The sequence below is a fragment of the Notothenia coriiceps genome, unplaced genomic scaffold (assembly GCF_000735185.1).
Source record: "Notothenia coriiceps isolate Sejong01 unplaced genomic scaffold, NC01 NC01_scaffold00031852, whole genome shotgun sequence".
NCBI lineage: Eukaryota > Metazoa > Chordata > Actinopteri > Perciformes > Nototheniidae > Notothenia > Notothenia coriiceps.
This window is the reverse complement of record NW_011364553.1, coordinates 83,853-97,052: the sequence shown is the minus strand read 5'-3', so window position 1 is coordinate 97,052 and position 13,200 is coordinate 83,853. Positions and strand designations below refer to the sequence as shown.

General features: G+C 39.6%; 1 protein-coding gene and 1 long non-coding RNA gene across 2 annotated transcripts in view; one reads left to right on the top strand and one right to left on the bottom strand.

Annotated features, from left to right (window-relative positions):
• The first annotated feature begins 981 nt into the window (after window positions 1-981).
• On the top strand, window positions 982-5,523 carry LOC104960350 (uncharacterized). Its single transcript, XR_799982.1, has 2 exons — window positions 982-1,169; window positions 1,416-5,523. It is a non-coding gene; the product is annotated as an uncharacterized lncRNA (long non-coding RNA).
• A 2,603-nt stretch (window positions 5,524-8,126) lies between these two features.
• bahd1 (bromo adjacent homology domain containing 1) overlaps window positions 8,127-13,200 on the bottom strand; it is a 24,642-nt gene continuing 19,568 nt past the window's right edge. Inside the window, exons 3-6 of the mRNA XM_010788348.1 lie at window positions 9,768-10,171; window positions 8,841-9,000; window positions 8,658-8,737; window positions 8,127-8,208 (exon numbers count right to left, since the gene is read on the bottom strand). Coding sequence (XP_010786650.1) covers window positions 8,134-8,208; window positions 8,658-8,737; window positions 8,841-9,000; window positions 9,768-10,171 — 719 coding nt within the window. The 3' untranslated portion in view covers window positions 8,127-8,133. The remainder of the gene's footprint in view (window positions 8,209-8,657; window positions 8,738-8,840; window positions 9,001-9,767; window positions 10,172-13,200) is intronic.

The following is a 13,200-nucleotide window of genomic DNA, read 5'->3' as shown; positions in this document are numbered from 1 at the left end:
CTTTTTCGTATGTACAGCTCTCAACATGCCCAGACTTGTAGTGATTTTCACCTCTTTTAATACTTTTCGCCTCATTCTGAAAGAAAGAGGTGAAATGTACCAACGTGACGGCCATCTTGGTGTTGGTGACGTGTGCAAGACCAGAGTTGTAGTTCATTGAGCGCTTCACACAAAAAAATGTGTAACTTCACAGTTTTACGACACATTTTAATTTTTTTGACTTGCAAAATTATCTTTTAAATTGACAAACATCATATGTGTAATTCGTGGCACAATTCAAAAGGGATCGAAAGATAATCTTTCTCTCCCCATTGACTTCAATACATTATTTTTCCGATATAAGGTCCCATGGAGGTCCACCGGAAGGAGGGGGACTTCGCCACTCTATTGTTGCAGAAAACGATTCAAACACAACAATGAGCCACATGTCCCTTCATTATCATAAGCATTGTCCCTGTTGTTTATTTTGAGTCAAAGATCTTCCTGTTGCACGTAAATTATTTCTTCTATACATATTAATCTAAGTCACTTATAATAACACAAAATATATATTTTTGATCCATAAACAGAAAAGGGAAGTTGGAAAGTACTGAGAAACTGAATTAGGCATTACTCTTCCCATTCAATGCTTCCTATTTATGCTGTGTGAGTTTGCGTCAAAACAAGGTATTACAATTTAAGACTTCAGAGATTTTGGCTTTACTAAGAAATTGAAATGTGTTTGAAAGAATTTGAAACAACGGACGTACATGTTGAAAGGCAGCTTCTGTTGTGCTTGCTCCGTGTTATCAGTTCTCTCCCAGTGGAACAAGTTGCACTTTAATAAATCTCTAAAAACAATAAACCACAACAAGTCTGTCATTTCTCGGCTGTACAAACAAACAACAGAGCAGCAGCATGAGAACAGAAGCAGGGCTTTGACTCAGAGGAAGAAACATCGTTCTCCTGCGAGTCTTTTCATGTGGAAGTGAAGCAGCTGGTGTACAATGAAGACTGTTTAAGGCTTAACCTGATGTTTAAACCAAGTTGATTTTATGTTTTGTTTGACGCTAAAATGAACAAATCTTTTTTTTCCAGAATGAAATCTTTGCATCCCGTCACCAGGATGTGAACAGTGTGGCCTGTATCGAAGACAAATGCTATGTCCTTACATTGGCACAGTATTGTCGGTAAGAATGAACATTTTGTGGTGGCTTTCTGGAGAATATTATTTTTGCACTATGTTGCTTTAGAAAGATTCCTGCTGAGAAAATCCTAGAATTCTGTTTATTTCAAGCTCAAGAATGCATAATGTTTAATAAAAAGTAGGCTATTCAGGTTTCAGACAGTTTGAACCTGTAGAAGTTATTCTAATTGTTTCTCTAAATGCTTTTGAAGATGGTTGACTTTGATGTCCTGTTTTTGTGATTTTCCAGATTTTGTGCCTTGGTAAAACGCCATAGGGAGGGTGTGCGCGACTGTGCCGCCTCCCTGGTGGTGCCACCCGTTGTTGGCAGCGCCATGCCCCCCCACCACTGTGTGCCCCAGGACGTCGACCCAGAGCTGGTGTTTTTCTGTCGACATGTCTACGACTTCCGCTACGGACGTCTCCTCAAGAACCTGCAGTAGCATCTGACGGGTCATGACACATAACGCTACGGGACGTGAGATAATGTTCTGCATCCTCCACAACATTGATTAGCCACTCACCTACCTGCTGCCTGTGTGACGGGAACTGGAAGTTTAGGGATGAAGGATTGAGACATGAGCTCTTTTTGTTTTGAAATAACATACCACGCATTTATTTAGTAAGAGTAATGGCTTGACATATTGTATGAGAGTTTATATGGCAGTGTAATGGTATTTCTCTTACATGGCTCTGTGATGTCGTAGCGGCTGTGTGAAGAACCTGGAGCGTACTCTGCTGTAGAAAATGCTACTCTAGCTCTAGAAAATGTTACATTTCATAGTAATGAAGGGAGGTTGATGTTACATGTGAATATTTTACTGTCTGCCCGACAGATATCAGACTAATGTGTCTGGATGATACGCTATATATAAAGAACATTTGAAGTATATTGATATCGAGCTGCATCAGTCCTTTAGAAGTAGGAAAGAGGTTTCAGTGGCTGGAGATTTAGTCAGACGCCTTACAGGAAAGCTCCCAAGTGAGGTCTTCAAGTTTCTTTCTAAGGAAAAGTTTTTGTTGGATGAGATGATCAATGCCACTCTTATGTCAGTATGGTAAAAATAACCATACTGCCAGCATCAGTTAGCTTTGCATACAGACTGAAAATGGGCCTATAAACCAAGCCTTGCTAGCTGTTTCCCCCTCTTTTCATTCTTTGTGCTAAGCTAACTGGCTGCTGCATCCAGCTACATATCTACAAGACAAACATCGATATCAATAGTATCGTTAGTTAGCTTAATACATTTTACAGTTATTTAATTTAAAGTAATAATCTCAAAGATGATCATTTAAATGATATGTCACTATTGCCTAATAAGGTAACACAATTGTGTTTAACCATACTGCCCACTGATGAAAGCCCTTACCCTATCAACATCTCTGCTAAAAACCATAAGCAGTGATCTTTAAGAAGTGAGAAAACACACCCACGACTACCGCCTTTTTCCACCCTAGAAACCAAAATAGAGATCTTTGAGATTGTTATTTGCCATTTACATGTAATGGTGATTGACCTGTTGGTCTATCGACTTTCACCACAGCTGTGAAGATTCTTCTTTTTTTTTTTTATCAGGAAGTTTTTTAATTACTCAAAATGTTCTTTATTACCACTGACTAAGTGCATGCACAGCAACAATGAAATGTGGACGTTTTTTCGCTCCACCTGTCATGATTTTCCCAGAAAAGTATAGGTTTTATGACATAAGTGTAATCCAGCAATTCACCAGAGTGGTGGTTATCACAATATCACATTTCAGACCTGCACTCTAGGAGCAAAGCACACTTCAGTTTGTTTGACAGCGTCCAATGAGCCAAGCATCGAAGGGATTTTTGTTATGCCAATGCTGAGGAATATTTTACTTTCTCAAAGCTGCTTGCCAGAGGTGTGACCTGACTCCGGTGACAGCTAACTGTATATTTGCATTTATATATCTGGATGAGTGTGTGTTCGTGGCAGATGGCATCAGTTAGTCACATATATTCTTGTTTCTTCACCGATGAGATGGTGAGTGATGTATTCAGTGTAGCATTTAGACCTGTGATGATGATCCATTCCTATGTTTGAGAGAAAAATATGTATTTATTTCTGTACTGAGAAAATATAATTTATTTTCAAAAGATAATTTTAGGGAATACACTGTTAGATGAGTGGCTTTCATTCCTGATTAGAGAGAAGGCCTCCCCTTCTTAGCTGCACTGTCGAAGATAAAAAAGTGTGTTATTTTGCTATAGTACTTCTGTGACTGATTGAGCTTGCTTGCCCAATACAAGCCTATTAAATGTTATGTTGAGATGTTGAAGGCCTCTGAGGACATATTAAGAAGGATCTTAGATACAGTTTGAAGGACACCTGCTAACATATGACTAAAGATGCTTAACCTGCAGGACCGAAACGTACCTTGGCCTCTCCCAGCTTCCTGTCGTTCTCCTGTCACTCCTCCTCAGATGATAAAGCTTCGCCTCTTCACCTTTGAATGCTGAATGCTGCAATGATTTAAACCTACCTTGCCATTAGCCTGTGCCCTTGATCTTGCTGCCTTATAGAACATTCCCAGCCTTTCATTTAGAAATGTGTACTGATGTCGGCCGGAGGGTCATGAAGCTACTTGGTGTGCTGATCCAGATTCCTCCACCATCAGATTCTTGCGATCTAAAAGGCATCAACGCTTTTATTTTGACAAGTCCGCCCAAGTTTTGATTTATATTCAAAGAGATCTGTTAAAGGAGCAGTTCAATATTTTTGGAAATGCACTTGATTCCTTTCTTGTAAAGAGTTAAATGAGAAGAACAATACCACAGTCTTAGCTGTGTGCTAAGTATGAAGCTGCAGCCAGCACTCAATTAGCCTAGCTTAGCATTAAGCCTGCACGTGGAAACATATCGGTTGGCTCTGTTGGTATAGGTAACATGTATCAGTATCTCTAAACCTGTTGTCTGTAAAAATCCAATCTTTATGTTAAGCTAAGCTTACTGTCTGTTGGCTGTAGTTTTATTTGTAGCGTACAGACATGATTGTAGTTTTGATTTTATATTTATATCTCAGCAAAAAATAACGTTTATTTCCAAAATGACTGAATTTGTAGTTTTTCGTTTTTCTTGAAGAACAGCAGCTGCGTCATTTTAATTTCATCAGCTGCAAATTAATTTCATAACAAGATTTCATGGTGGAATAAAAAGTATCAAAATGCCCACAGAAACTTTTCTAATCTACTTCTTCATCATAATCCACCTCACAGCTGTCCTGTTAGCCCATTGTGTTTCAAACAAAAGACACAACTTCCTGGCAGAGCTTCAAGCTGTGAGGAAATGGATAATGCAGCAGGAGTGTTTGAGATGTTTTAAGTCTCTGATTTGAAGCTTATTGGCATTTGAATCCTTTGTATGACATGTTTTAAGATGAACAAAAGTACTGCTTTACATGAACTTCAAACAATTTACAGCCCCCTTTAAAAGCCTGAGGGGTCTATGAATTGAGACATCTTGGGCTACTTCTGCTTTACTCCCTGCTGTTCAATGTGATGAGATTAATTTGCTGTGTTAATTTACAAAAGCTGAATTTATTTATAAATGGATTAATATTTGACTTTCAAATAAGCCTCCTCTGATTAATATGTTAGTATTTGTTCATTCATTAGGCTGTAATGAAAAGCATAGTTCCTGCCATTTCAATCAAACCAAAGGTTATTGGTCTGTACAAAACTACAGTCACTGTTTCTCAACTGAGACATTGTATTGTATTTTGAAAGATGCTAGATGTACAGTATCCCAGCCCACACAGCACAATCCAACAAAGCAGAACTGGGTATAGCCTACTAAATTTGGTTTTTCAATTTCAATTCCCCCGGGGCGTTCTGGATCAGAGTGCGAGACCACACACACGGTACACATTATGGCCTTAGGAATCACTCAGCAAACAAATTCTGTTTAATCAAGTTTTGTGAAATGTATGTCTTAATTGGTCCTCTGTGCCTGTTCCCATTAACCCGTATTTACTCTGTTTTTCACGATGAGAAGTACTAGCTGTTGTTTTTTACCTACCTTCCAAATGCCTTTCATTTTTGCAAAATGACACTGGTCTGATCTTGAATCACCACAAAGAAATGTTTGCACCAAAAAGAGAGAGAGAAGGGAAGGTACCGAAACTAATTTAAGGAATTTAGTTTCATTCACAGGTGTTAAAAAAACCTGACGTTTGGGTCTTCTGATGTGAGTTTCTGTTCATATTATTTGCATGGTGTTTTTTTTTGTATATCTTGGAAATATTAATCGCAGCACAGATTATTTGTATGGTTTCAAATGGACCTCTGTAATATAAGAAAAATATTTAATTGTAATAAATAATATATGAGTTTGAACATGTGTTTGAGAGATTTCTTTATGCGATGTAGTTTAATGCTATAGCCAGGTTGAGAGCTGTAGTAATAGTTGCTGCCCACATGGTGGCTCATTCAACCATTTATGTTTTATTAAATACAGTCATAACTGTGATAAGAGCACTTAGATTTTAAAGGGCTTGGAATAATAATAATATCAATGATTATATTACTTTAGTATGTCATTATTTATTATATTATTATTTTTATAAAACATTTATGATTTTTTTTTTTTTATCTACAGGAAAAAGTTAATGCAGGTCCACAAACAAATATTTGAGGTAGAAGAATGTATCCACATAAACTCAATATATTTCTGTGTATTTATGACTTATTAATTTAAACAAACAATTCTTATCAGTCAGCAATCTTTTTGTTTTCTTTATGGACAAATTAATTAAAAAAATGTATGTAGCTTCAGAAATGACCGTTACTCCTTTTTGTTGCCATTAGGAAGGTAACCAATTGCAGTAATGAAATAAGAAAATATATAACAAACTGTATTTCAAGAAGGACACTCATCTACGGAGCCCCCTAGGGCAGGGGTCCCCAACCCCCGGTCTGCGGACCGGTACCGGGCCGCGGAGGGGTTACTGCCGGGCCGTGAAATAGCTGTGAGTTTATTGTAATATTTGCAGAATTATAAATATATCAAAAAAAATTCAATTAATTTTTTTATTTTAATTTAATTTTACACCAATCATATTATTTCATCCAAAACATACAAAATAAATCAAAATTGGTTAGCATAAGGTCTCAGCCTTTCGTGCGCAGAGAAAGTTACAGGTGGTGCGCCAATAGGAATTGGAGCACACAGGAGACAACCTTTTCATCGCAGACTGTTATGTTTGTGGGGGAATGGCAGTGCATACATTATTTGAGATATATTTCGAACTCGGACTTCATTTTAAGGACATTGCGGCCAGGGGTGCAGAGCTATTTTTTTATTTGTAAAGCCTCCTTCACTTCATGAAATGGCTGCAGCATCAGGAGGCAGCCTCTGAGAAGTGCAGCACCAGCGCGTACACACCACCTTCACTGTGTTCCCCACTGCAGGCTGCTACGTTTCAACCACACACCCTCTACAGGCACACACATCGAACGGCCCGATTATTCCCCCTATTACTCGTTTTATGAAGGAAATGTCCGATCACAAAGGCGCATGATCTGTGTGTGTATGTGCTCTGCTCAGCTCCGCTGTGTGTGTGTATGTTCGGTGTGTTTGTGTGTGTCCAACAACGGCATTTGTTTTCAAATTACCATGAACAGTAATTTACACACATCTGGCCAACTCCATAGGTATGTGGGTGTTCCCAAAAGAAGTTAGTTTAATCTTAATCTCGATGTAGTGCTAAATGCTGTCGGAGTGCACCGGAACGAACGCCCCGGTATGACGTTATTATGGCTGGCTAACAAGCCCAGGGGTCTCACTGACATTTCAGTTATATCAATATGTGTACAGTGGTCCTAATTGGTTTGAATTGTATCCTGGTTTTAAACTGTGTTAATATGTTTTGGATGCATATTGTTCTATTATTTGTTCAGGCTGTTACATACAATTAGCCACTGTTACCACCTATATTAGGCTATATTATATATTGTTTAATATTTGTAAAGCGGTCCTAATGTTTTGTTTTAATTGTATCCTGGTTTTAAACGTTGTTATGTTTTGGATGCATATTGGTATTTCTTCAAGGCTGTTAAATACAATTTAGCCTCTGTTGCCACCTGCTGGGTGAGTAAATATTCAAATAAGTTTAAAATTGACAACCGGTCCCGCACATTTTTTAAAATTTCTCTGCCGTCCCTTGGCAGCAATAAAGGTTGGGAACCCTGCCTTAGAGGATCAGCAAGGACAAACAGGCAGTATTGCATTAATGATGAGAAGTCTAGACTAGAGATATCCAACNCAATCTTAAAAAATAATTTCCATGTCAAAAAATTCAAAGTTTGTCTTAAAACTGTTGAAATATAAGACTATGAAAAATACGCAATTTGTAGTCTTTCTAGTTGCGTATTTTTCATAGTCTTATATTTCAACAGTTTTAAGACAAACTTTGAATTTTTTGACATGGAAATTATTTTTTAAGATTGACAAACAACATATGTGTAATTCATGGCACAATTCAAACGGGATCAAAAGATAAGTTTTCTCTCTCCATTGACTTCAATGTATTATTTTTTCGGAATAAGGTCCCATGATGCGGAAGTAAGTGGGCGTGACTTCGCCACTCTATAGTGGTTATGACACAGACAAATAGGCAACATCAGGCTTTGAATACACAGACAAATCTTGAGTAAGTGGGATTATCTTATTATTGTTGTTATTGTAGAGCTTTCAGACAAAGAGAATAATAAAGTATATTTACAGCCTTAATCAATTCAATAAATTATAAGTGAAGCACACTGATTCTGATTTACAAAGGATTTGCACAGTTAACTGACGCTGTGTTTCAGGTGTACAGGTATATCATTTTCACCTGCCGACTACTCAGAAACCACTATTTCCAAAAGGTATACAAATATTTGCTTCTCAGCCTGTTTGGTGAGTGAGCTAGAAGATATTTATCACACCTCTTAGCACTCGAGCTTTCAGCTGCTGCAGGAATTGTGGCTCCCAGGAAGCCAATTACTAAAACCTGTTTTGGACCTGTCCAAAAGTAAACACTGGTGGAAGATTTATACAGAATTACTGACTATATTTGGGATGAAAAATATTATTTAATTTGGACAAACTTCCTTTTGGGCTTCTACATTAAACATCCACAAATACCAAAACTAAATATTTATTTGGAATACAGAGTACAGCTGCGAGAAAAGCAATTTCAGAGAATTACTTAAAGCCTGAAACCCAATCCATAAAGGACTGTTAGAAATCATTTTAGAAAACCTGTAATGGGACTATGAATTGAATATGAAGGAATGTGTGGAAATCTATTATTGCAAGAAAGAAACATCCGGTTTTAAAATTACATTTTTATTTATGTGTTCTAAAATAGCAGCGTAAAAAACAGATTGATCTTTCTGGAATGGTGTCTTACTAAAGATGACTGCGTGATCTGCTGCAGTCATGTGATCCCAAAAAATTAAAAAAGGTCTACAAAGGATATTCTCACCTCACAATGAAGACTTGGGTTGCGTCCCCCCTGTGTGTGTTCTGGACGGTAGTACCAAAACAAACTCATCATCAGCTCTCCTGCAGAAAAACAAACAACCACACACAGTTCACCACCGCGCTAGAGCCAGTTATTACAGCATTAACTCAGCTCCTCCTGTGCCGTGTGCAGCGTGTGTCCTACCTGACTCTGGCTCCTCCCACAGAGCTGAGATCTTGGCCACGAAAGGCAGTGACTTCTTTCTAGTTCCAGATTTCAGCAGAACAGTGTCTCTGACCCGAATGAGCTCCCCGTCCCTCTGGACCCCCTCGAAGCACTTCCTGGGCACCAGCGCCTCCTCTCCCTGTAACACGGGCAGCAGAAATACTGACTCCTCAAGCATCCACACACTGATGAGGTGTGAGAGGCTGTGGAGTCACAAAAACTCCAGGATGTGATTTGTATTGAGTGACTCGTGTGTCTCAGCAGAAATGTCGACAGACAGGTGTTTGGACCAACCTCAAGAAAACAGCGATTGAGCTCTAATGAGACAATAACACAAGCGTGATAGATCATCCCAAACGATCTTACGACAGAGGTGTAACTAAGTACATTTACTCAAGTACTGTACTGAAGTCCAATTTGGAGGTACTTGTACTTTATGTGAGTATTTACATTGATTTGATACCTTTAGTTACTTGAAGATTTGGATTAATGATATGAAATATAATCAACACTGAAATAACATTTTAGTTACACCTGGAGTCAAATTCACAAGCTACCCTGCAGTATACAAAGTACTTAAAACTAGCTGCTCTTTTACCAGCTCTGATAACACTTTAATGCATCAATAATTATAATCAAAATATATGACTTATATTATTCTGAAATGGGCCAATATGCATAGCGAGTACTTTTAATTTTGGTAACTTAAGTTTATTTTGATGCTTAAGACTTTCCTACTTTCACTTGAGCTATATTTGACTGCAGTACCTTTAACTGTAGCAGAGTATTCCTACACTCCCCTTCTCCCTCCTCTGACGACAGTCAAGTTTAACGACCCAACATGTAATTACAAGCGGCACCTTGGTGGCTGTGTCAGAAAGCACCAGCATGACTTTCTCTACGTACCACAGAGAAAACCTCCCTCTGAAAGGGCAGGCCGACCGGCTGCCAGCCGTTGGTGGATTTTTGGCGGCCGTTCTTCTGCTGCCTGGCAACCGCTCGCCCTCCAACACTGGCAGCGCGGAGCTTCTGCTTCTTGTCCCTGTTGAGGAGGCAGACAGCCGAGCTGAGGCCGCCACTGCCGCCAGACCTCGACCCGCTGGGCGACTTGGCGCTCTGCGGACTCTCCTTCGCCACCTTCGGAGGAGGCTGCGGTTGGCTGGGGTCGGACAGCGGAGACTGAACGTGGGGCACTGATTGGCCAGCCGCAGGCACAGTGGGAAAGGGGCAGCCAGTGAGGGTTCTGGGGCTGGGACAGATGGGGATGGAGGAGGGACTGTGATGGTCGTTGAGGGTAGACGGGTAGTCGTCTGAGGAAGCAAGAAAAGAGGCAACATAATGAACTGTGAGACACAGTCCTTGAAGGAGCAGCTACAGTGATCAACAAGCTTTAACAAGGTCACGTAATAGAGACACGAATGACACTCAGTTGTTATTAGTTCCGCTGAAGCAGCAGAAATAACAAAAAGAGCCTCAATTAAGATCAATTATAGCCTTTAACAACACACACACACACACACACACACACACACATCACACTGAACAACACACACATCACACTAAACAACACACACATCACACTAAACAACACACACATCACACTAAACAACACACACACACACACACACACACACACACACACACACACACAGACAGACAATGAAAAACACCAACATTAACATTAACTGTGTGAAATAACGAGATCAGGTTGTGCACACTCCCATGACACAGCTGCGGTGATGACATTAAGTTGAATTAATAGTCAATTTATTCAAACTGGATCTGTCAGCTTCCTGGATCCAGGAGGTTCCTACATGGAGAATGCATTATGGTTAGATATCAAGCTGCTTTGGTTTACTGACGGCCAACTGAATTAGCAAGCATCCGTGACATATATGTTAAGGGTTAAGGTACTTCTTGGATACACACACAACTAAATATGTATCTAATGAGTATCAATAACATAATTATCTGTTTTCAAAGGACTACTTAAAGAGGGAGACATTTTCCTTTTACTCCATTTATTTGACATTTCATAGTCTGCAAATTAAGATGTGTATTGCAATAGAGTTAATTATACAGTGGCTCAACCTCAAGCAGCTACAAGATTACAATGCTGCTTTCACAATATTGACTAACCTGTGGGTGGTTTTACTCCTTATGCTTTAGGCAATTATCACACAACTTGGTTGAAAGGTGTAGCATGGGTCAAAAGAACAACCTCTTTTTCAGTGGATGCAAATCAAGCAGCGGATATACAAATTATGTTTCACCTTAATTGCAAGAAAGAGCATTTGTGCTGCATCCATGTGGTGTAATCAGATATCAATGTGTCCTTTAAACTATCTGAGCAATATAAAGTACAACACAAAATCCAGTTGTTCCCACATAACTACTTCAAGCTCCTGAACACACCATAGTCGAAGGAACTTCTCAATAGGGGAAAAGAGACCATCCGAGGACCACCAAGAGGTATCTCGCCAATGGTTCTCCAAGTGTAATTTTACTTTTGGCTAAAACTTGAAGGCCCTGCTGCAAGCCCTCACAGGGGTTCAATTTTGATTATTAGACCTCTGCTCAGGTGAATGTTGGCCATGAGGTCCAAATGAGGTGAGAGTTAATAAGGTGAGAGTTAATTTGCTCCAACAGGTGCAACCAAATGAACAGGAGGGCGAGGCAATGCCAATCAATTCTGCACCCTCCCACTCAGTGCTGAGAGGAGGTGTAATCAGACAGAGTGTCAACACCTGTGTGGGTGGACCACAGGCATGTTCACAGCAGACATTTTGACTGGTCATGGCAGGAAAACCACAGGTGTTACTTACCTATAATAACGATGGCGCTGTTCCATTCAAAACACGCTAACATGCACAATAACAGGATTCAGAAAGCCTAATTCTATTATTTACACCTATGCTCTCTCCTACTGTGACATGTCAAAATGTCTTCTATTAAATCTATTTTTAAAAACCTAAATAGTTTGTGGAGCTCTCGTCGAACAACACTCTCAGCCCTCACAGCCTGACCTGCTTTTGGCTGCTGCAGACCACAGGAAGAGAGAGAGAGAGAGAGAGGGAGAGAGAGAGAGAGAGAGAGGCCCAGCAGTATACTGGTGTGTGTTCACGTGTAATTGGTGTTGTTTTGAGGTCACGTTCAGGTGTTTATAACCGTACACCCACACACTCAGTCAGGCACACAGTGTTTGTGTGCTATACCGTAGACTTCACAAATAGTTTTCCTGTTCTGGTTCACTTCTCTGATTTGAACTCAGTGACTAACTGCTGACACTCAAACTCATACAATCAGCTCATTAGCTTTTAGCTGCACAGGCCTTGTATCCACCGTCCGGCTGCTTGCATTCAAACGTAGACAAAGGGGGTCTTGTCCTTTATCGGATATTTTTGTGTTGCCTCCAACTCAAGTGACATTCTAAAAATGGGAGATTAAAAATGCCTTGACATAAAAGCTATTCTCAGCACATTGTACTGCTTTGACAGCTGGATTGGGGGGGGCATACAAAAAAACGAATAACTATAGTGTACTCATGAACGTTTAATACTTATTAGGAAAATCTTACTGTCTGACTGTGATGGCTGAGTACATTTACACAAAGCTAATTTTCCTTGTCAGGGAGTTCAACTTGTGAAAAAAAATTGTTTTACTGTAAAGGAAGCTCATGTTGGAGCCAAGAGTTTAAAGATATTGGCATTTATCAGGCAAGGGAAGTCTATTGAGTTGCATTATGGGGAATGTAGGATACCCCATTAAGTCGGTATTTCACTACATCACAGCCACAATTTAGTCTGCAACAGCAATAAATATACAGGATAATCTATAAGGAAGTGGAACTCAAAAATAAAATACAATTCATACTTTTTTCCTTTTGCTGTACTGAGGCACTTGTGAGTGTTGTTACATAAGTGCCATCAAGAAGACAGATACTAGTGCATCAAAGGTAGGGTAGGTAAGTTTGAGAAACCGGCTCGAGATACACTTTTTGTTATATTCCATGGAATGCTCTTAACATCCCGATAGCAATGAATATCTGAAGTGCTTTGACAAAAAATCCATAAAAAAACGTCATCTGTGGAAGCCGTAGTACTGTAAAAAGCACGACCAATCATTTTAGCCGGCCCGGCTAAAATAACTGGATGGCCTACCTGCCTGTCAGCCTTCCATCTGTGCAGAAACTTATCTCGTGCCCTCATTGGTCATGTGCGCGTACGTGTGTGTTGGAGGAGGGGCTCTGTAAGGAAGTGGCAGATTTTTTCCGGCTGTGTATTTTCAAATTGTAGCGCACTTGAGCTGGTTTCTCCAAAATTACCTACCCCACCTTTAA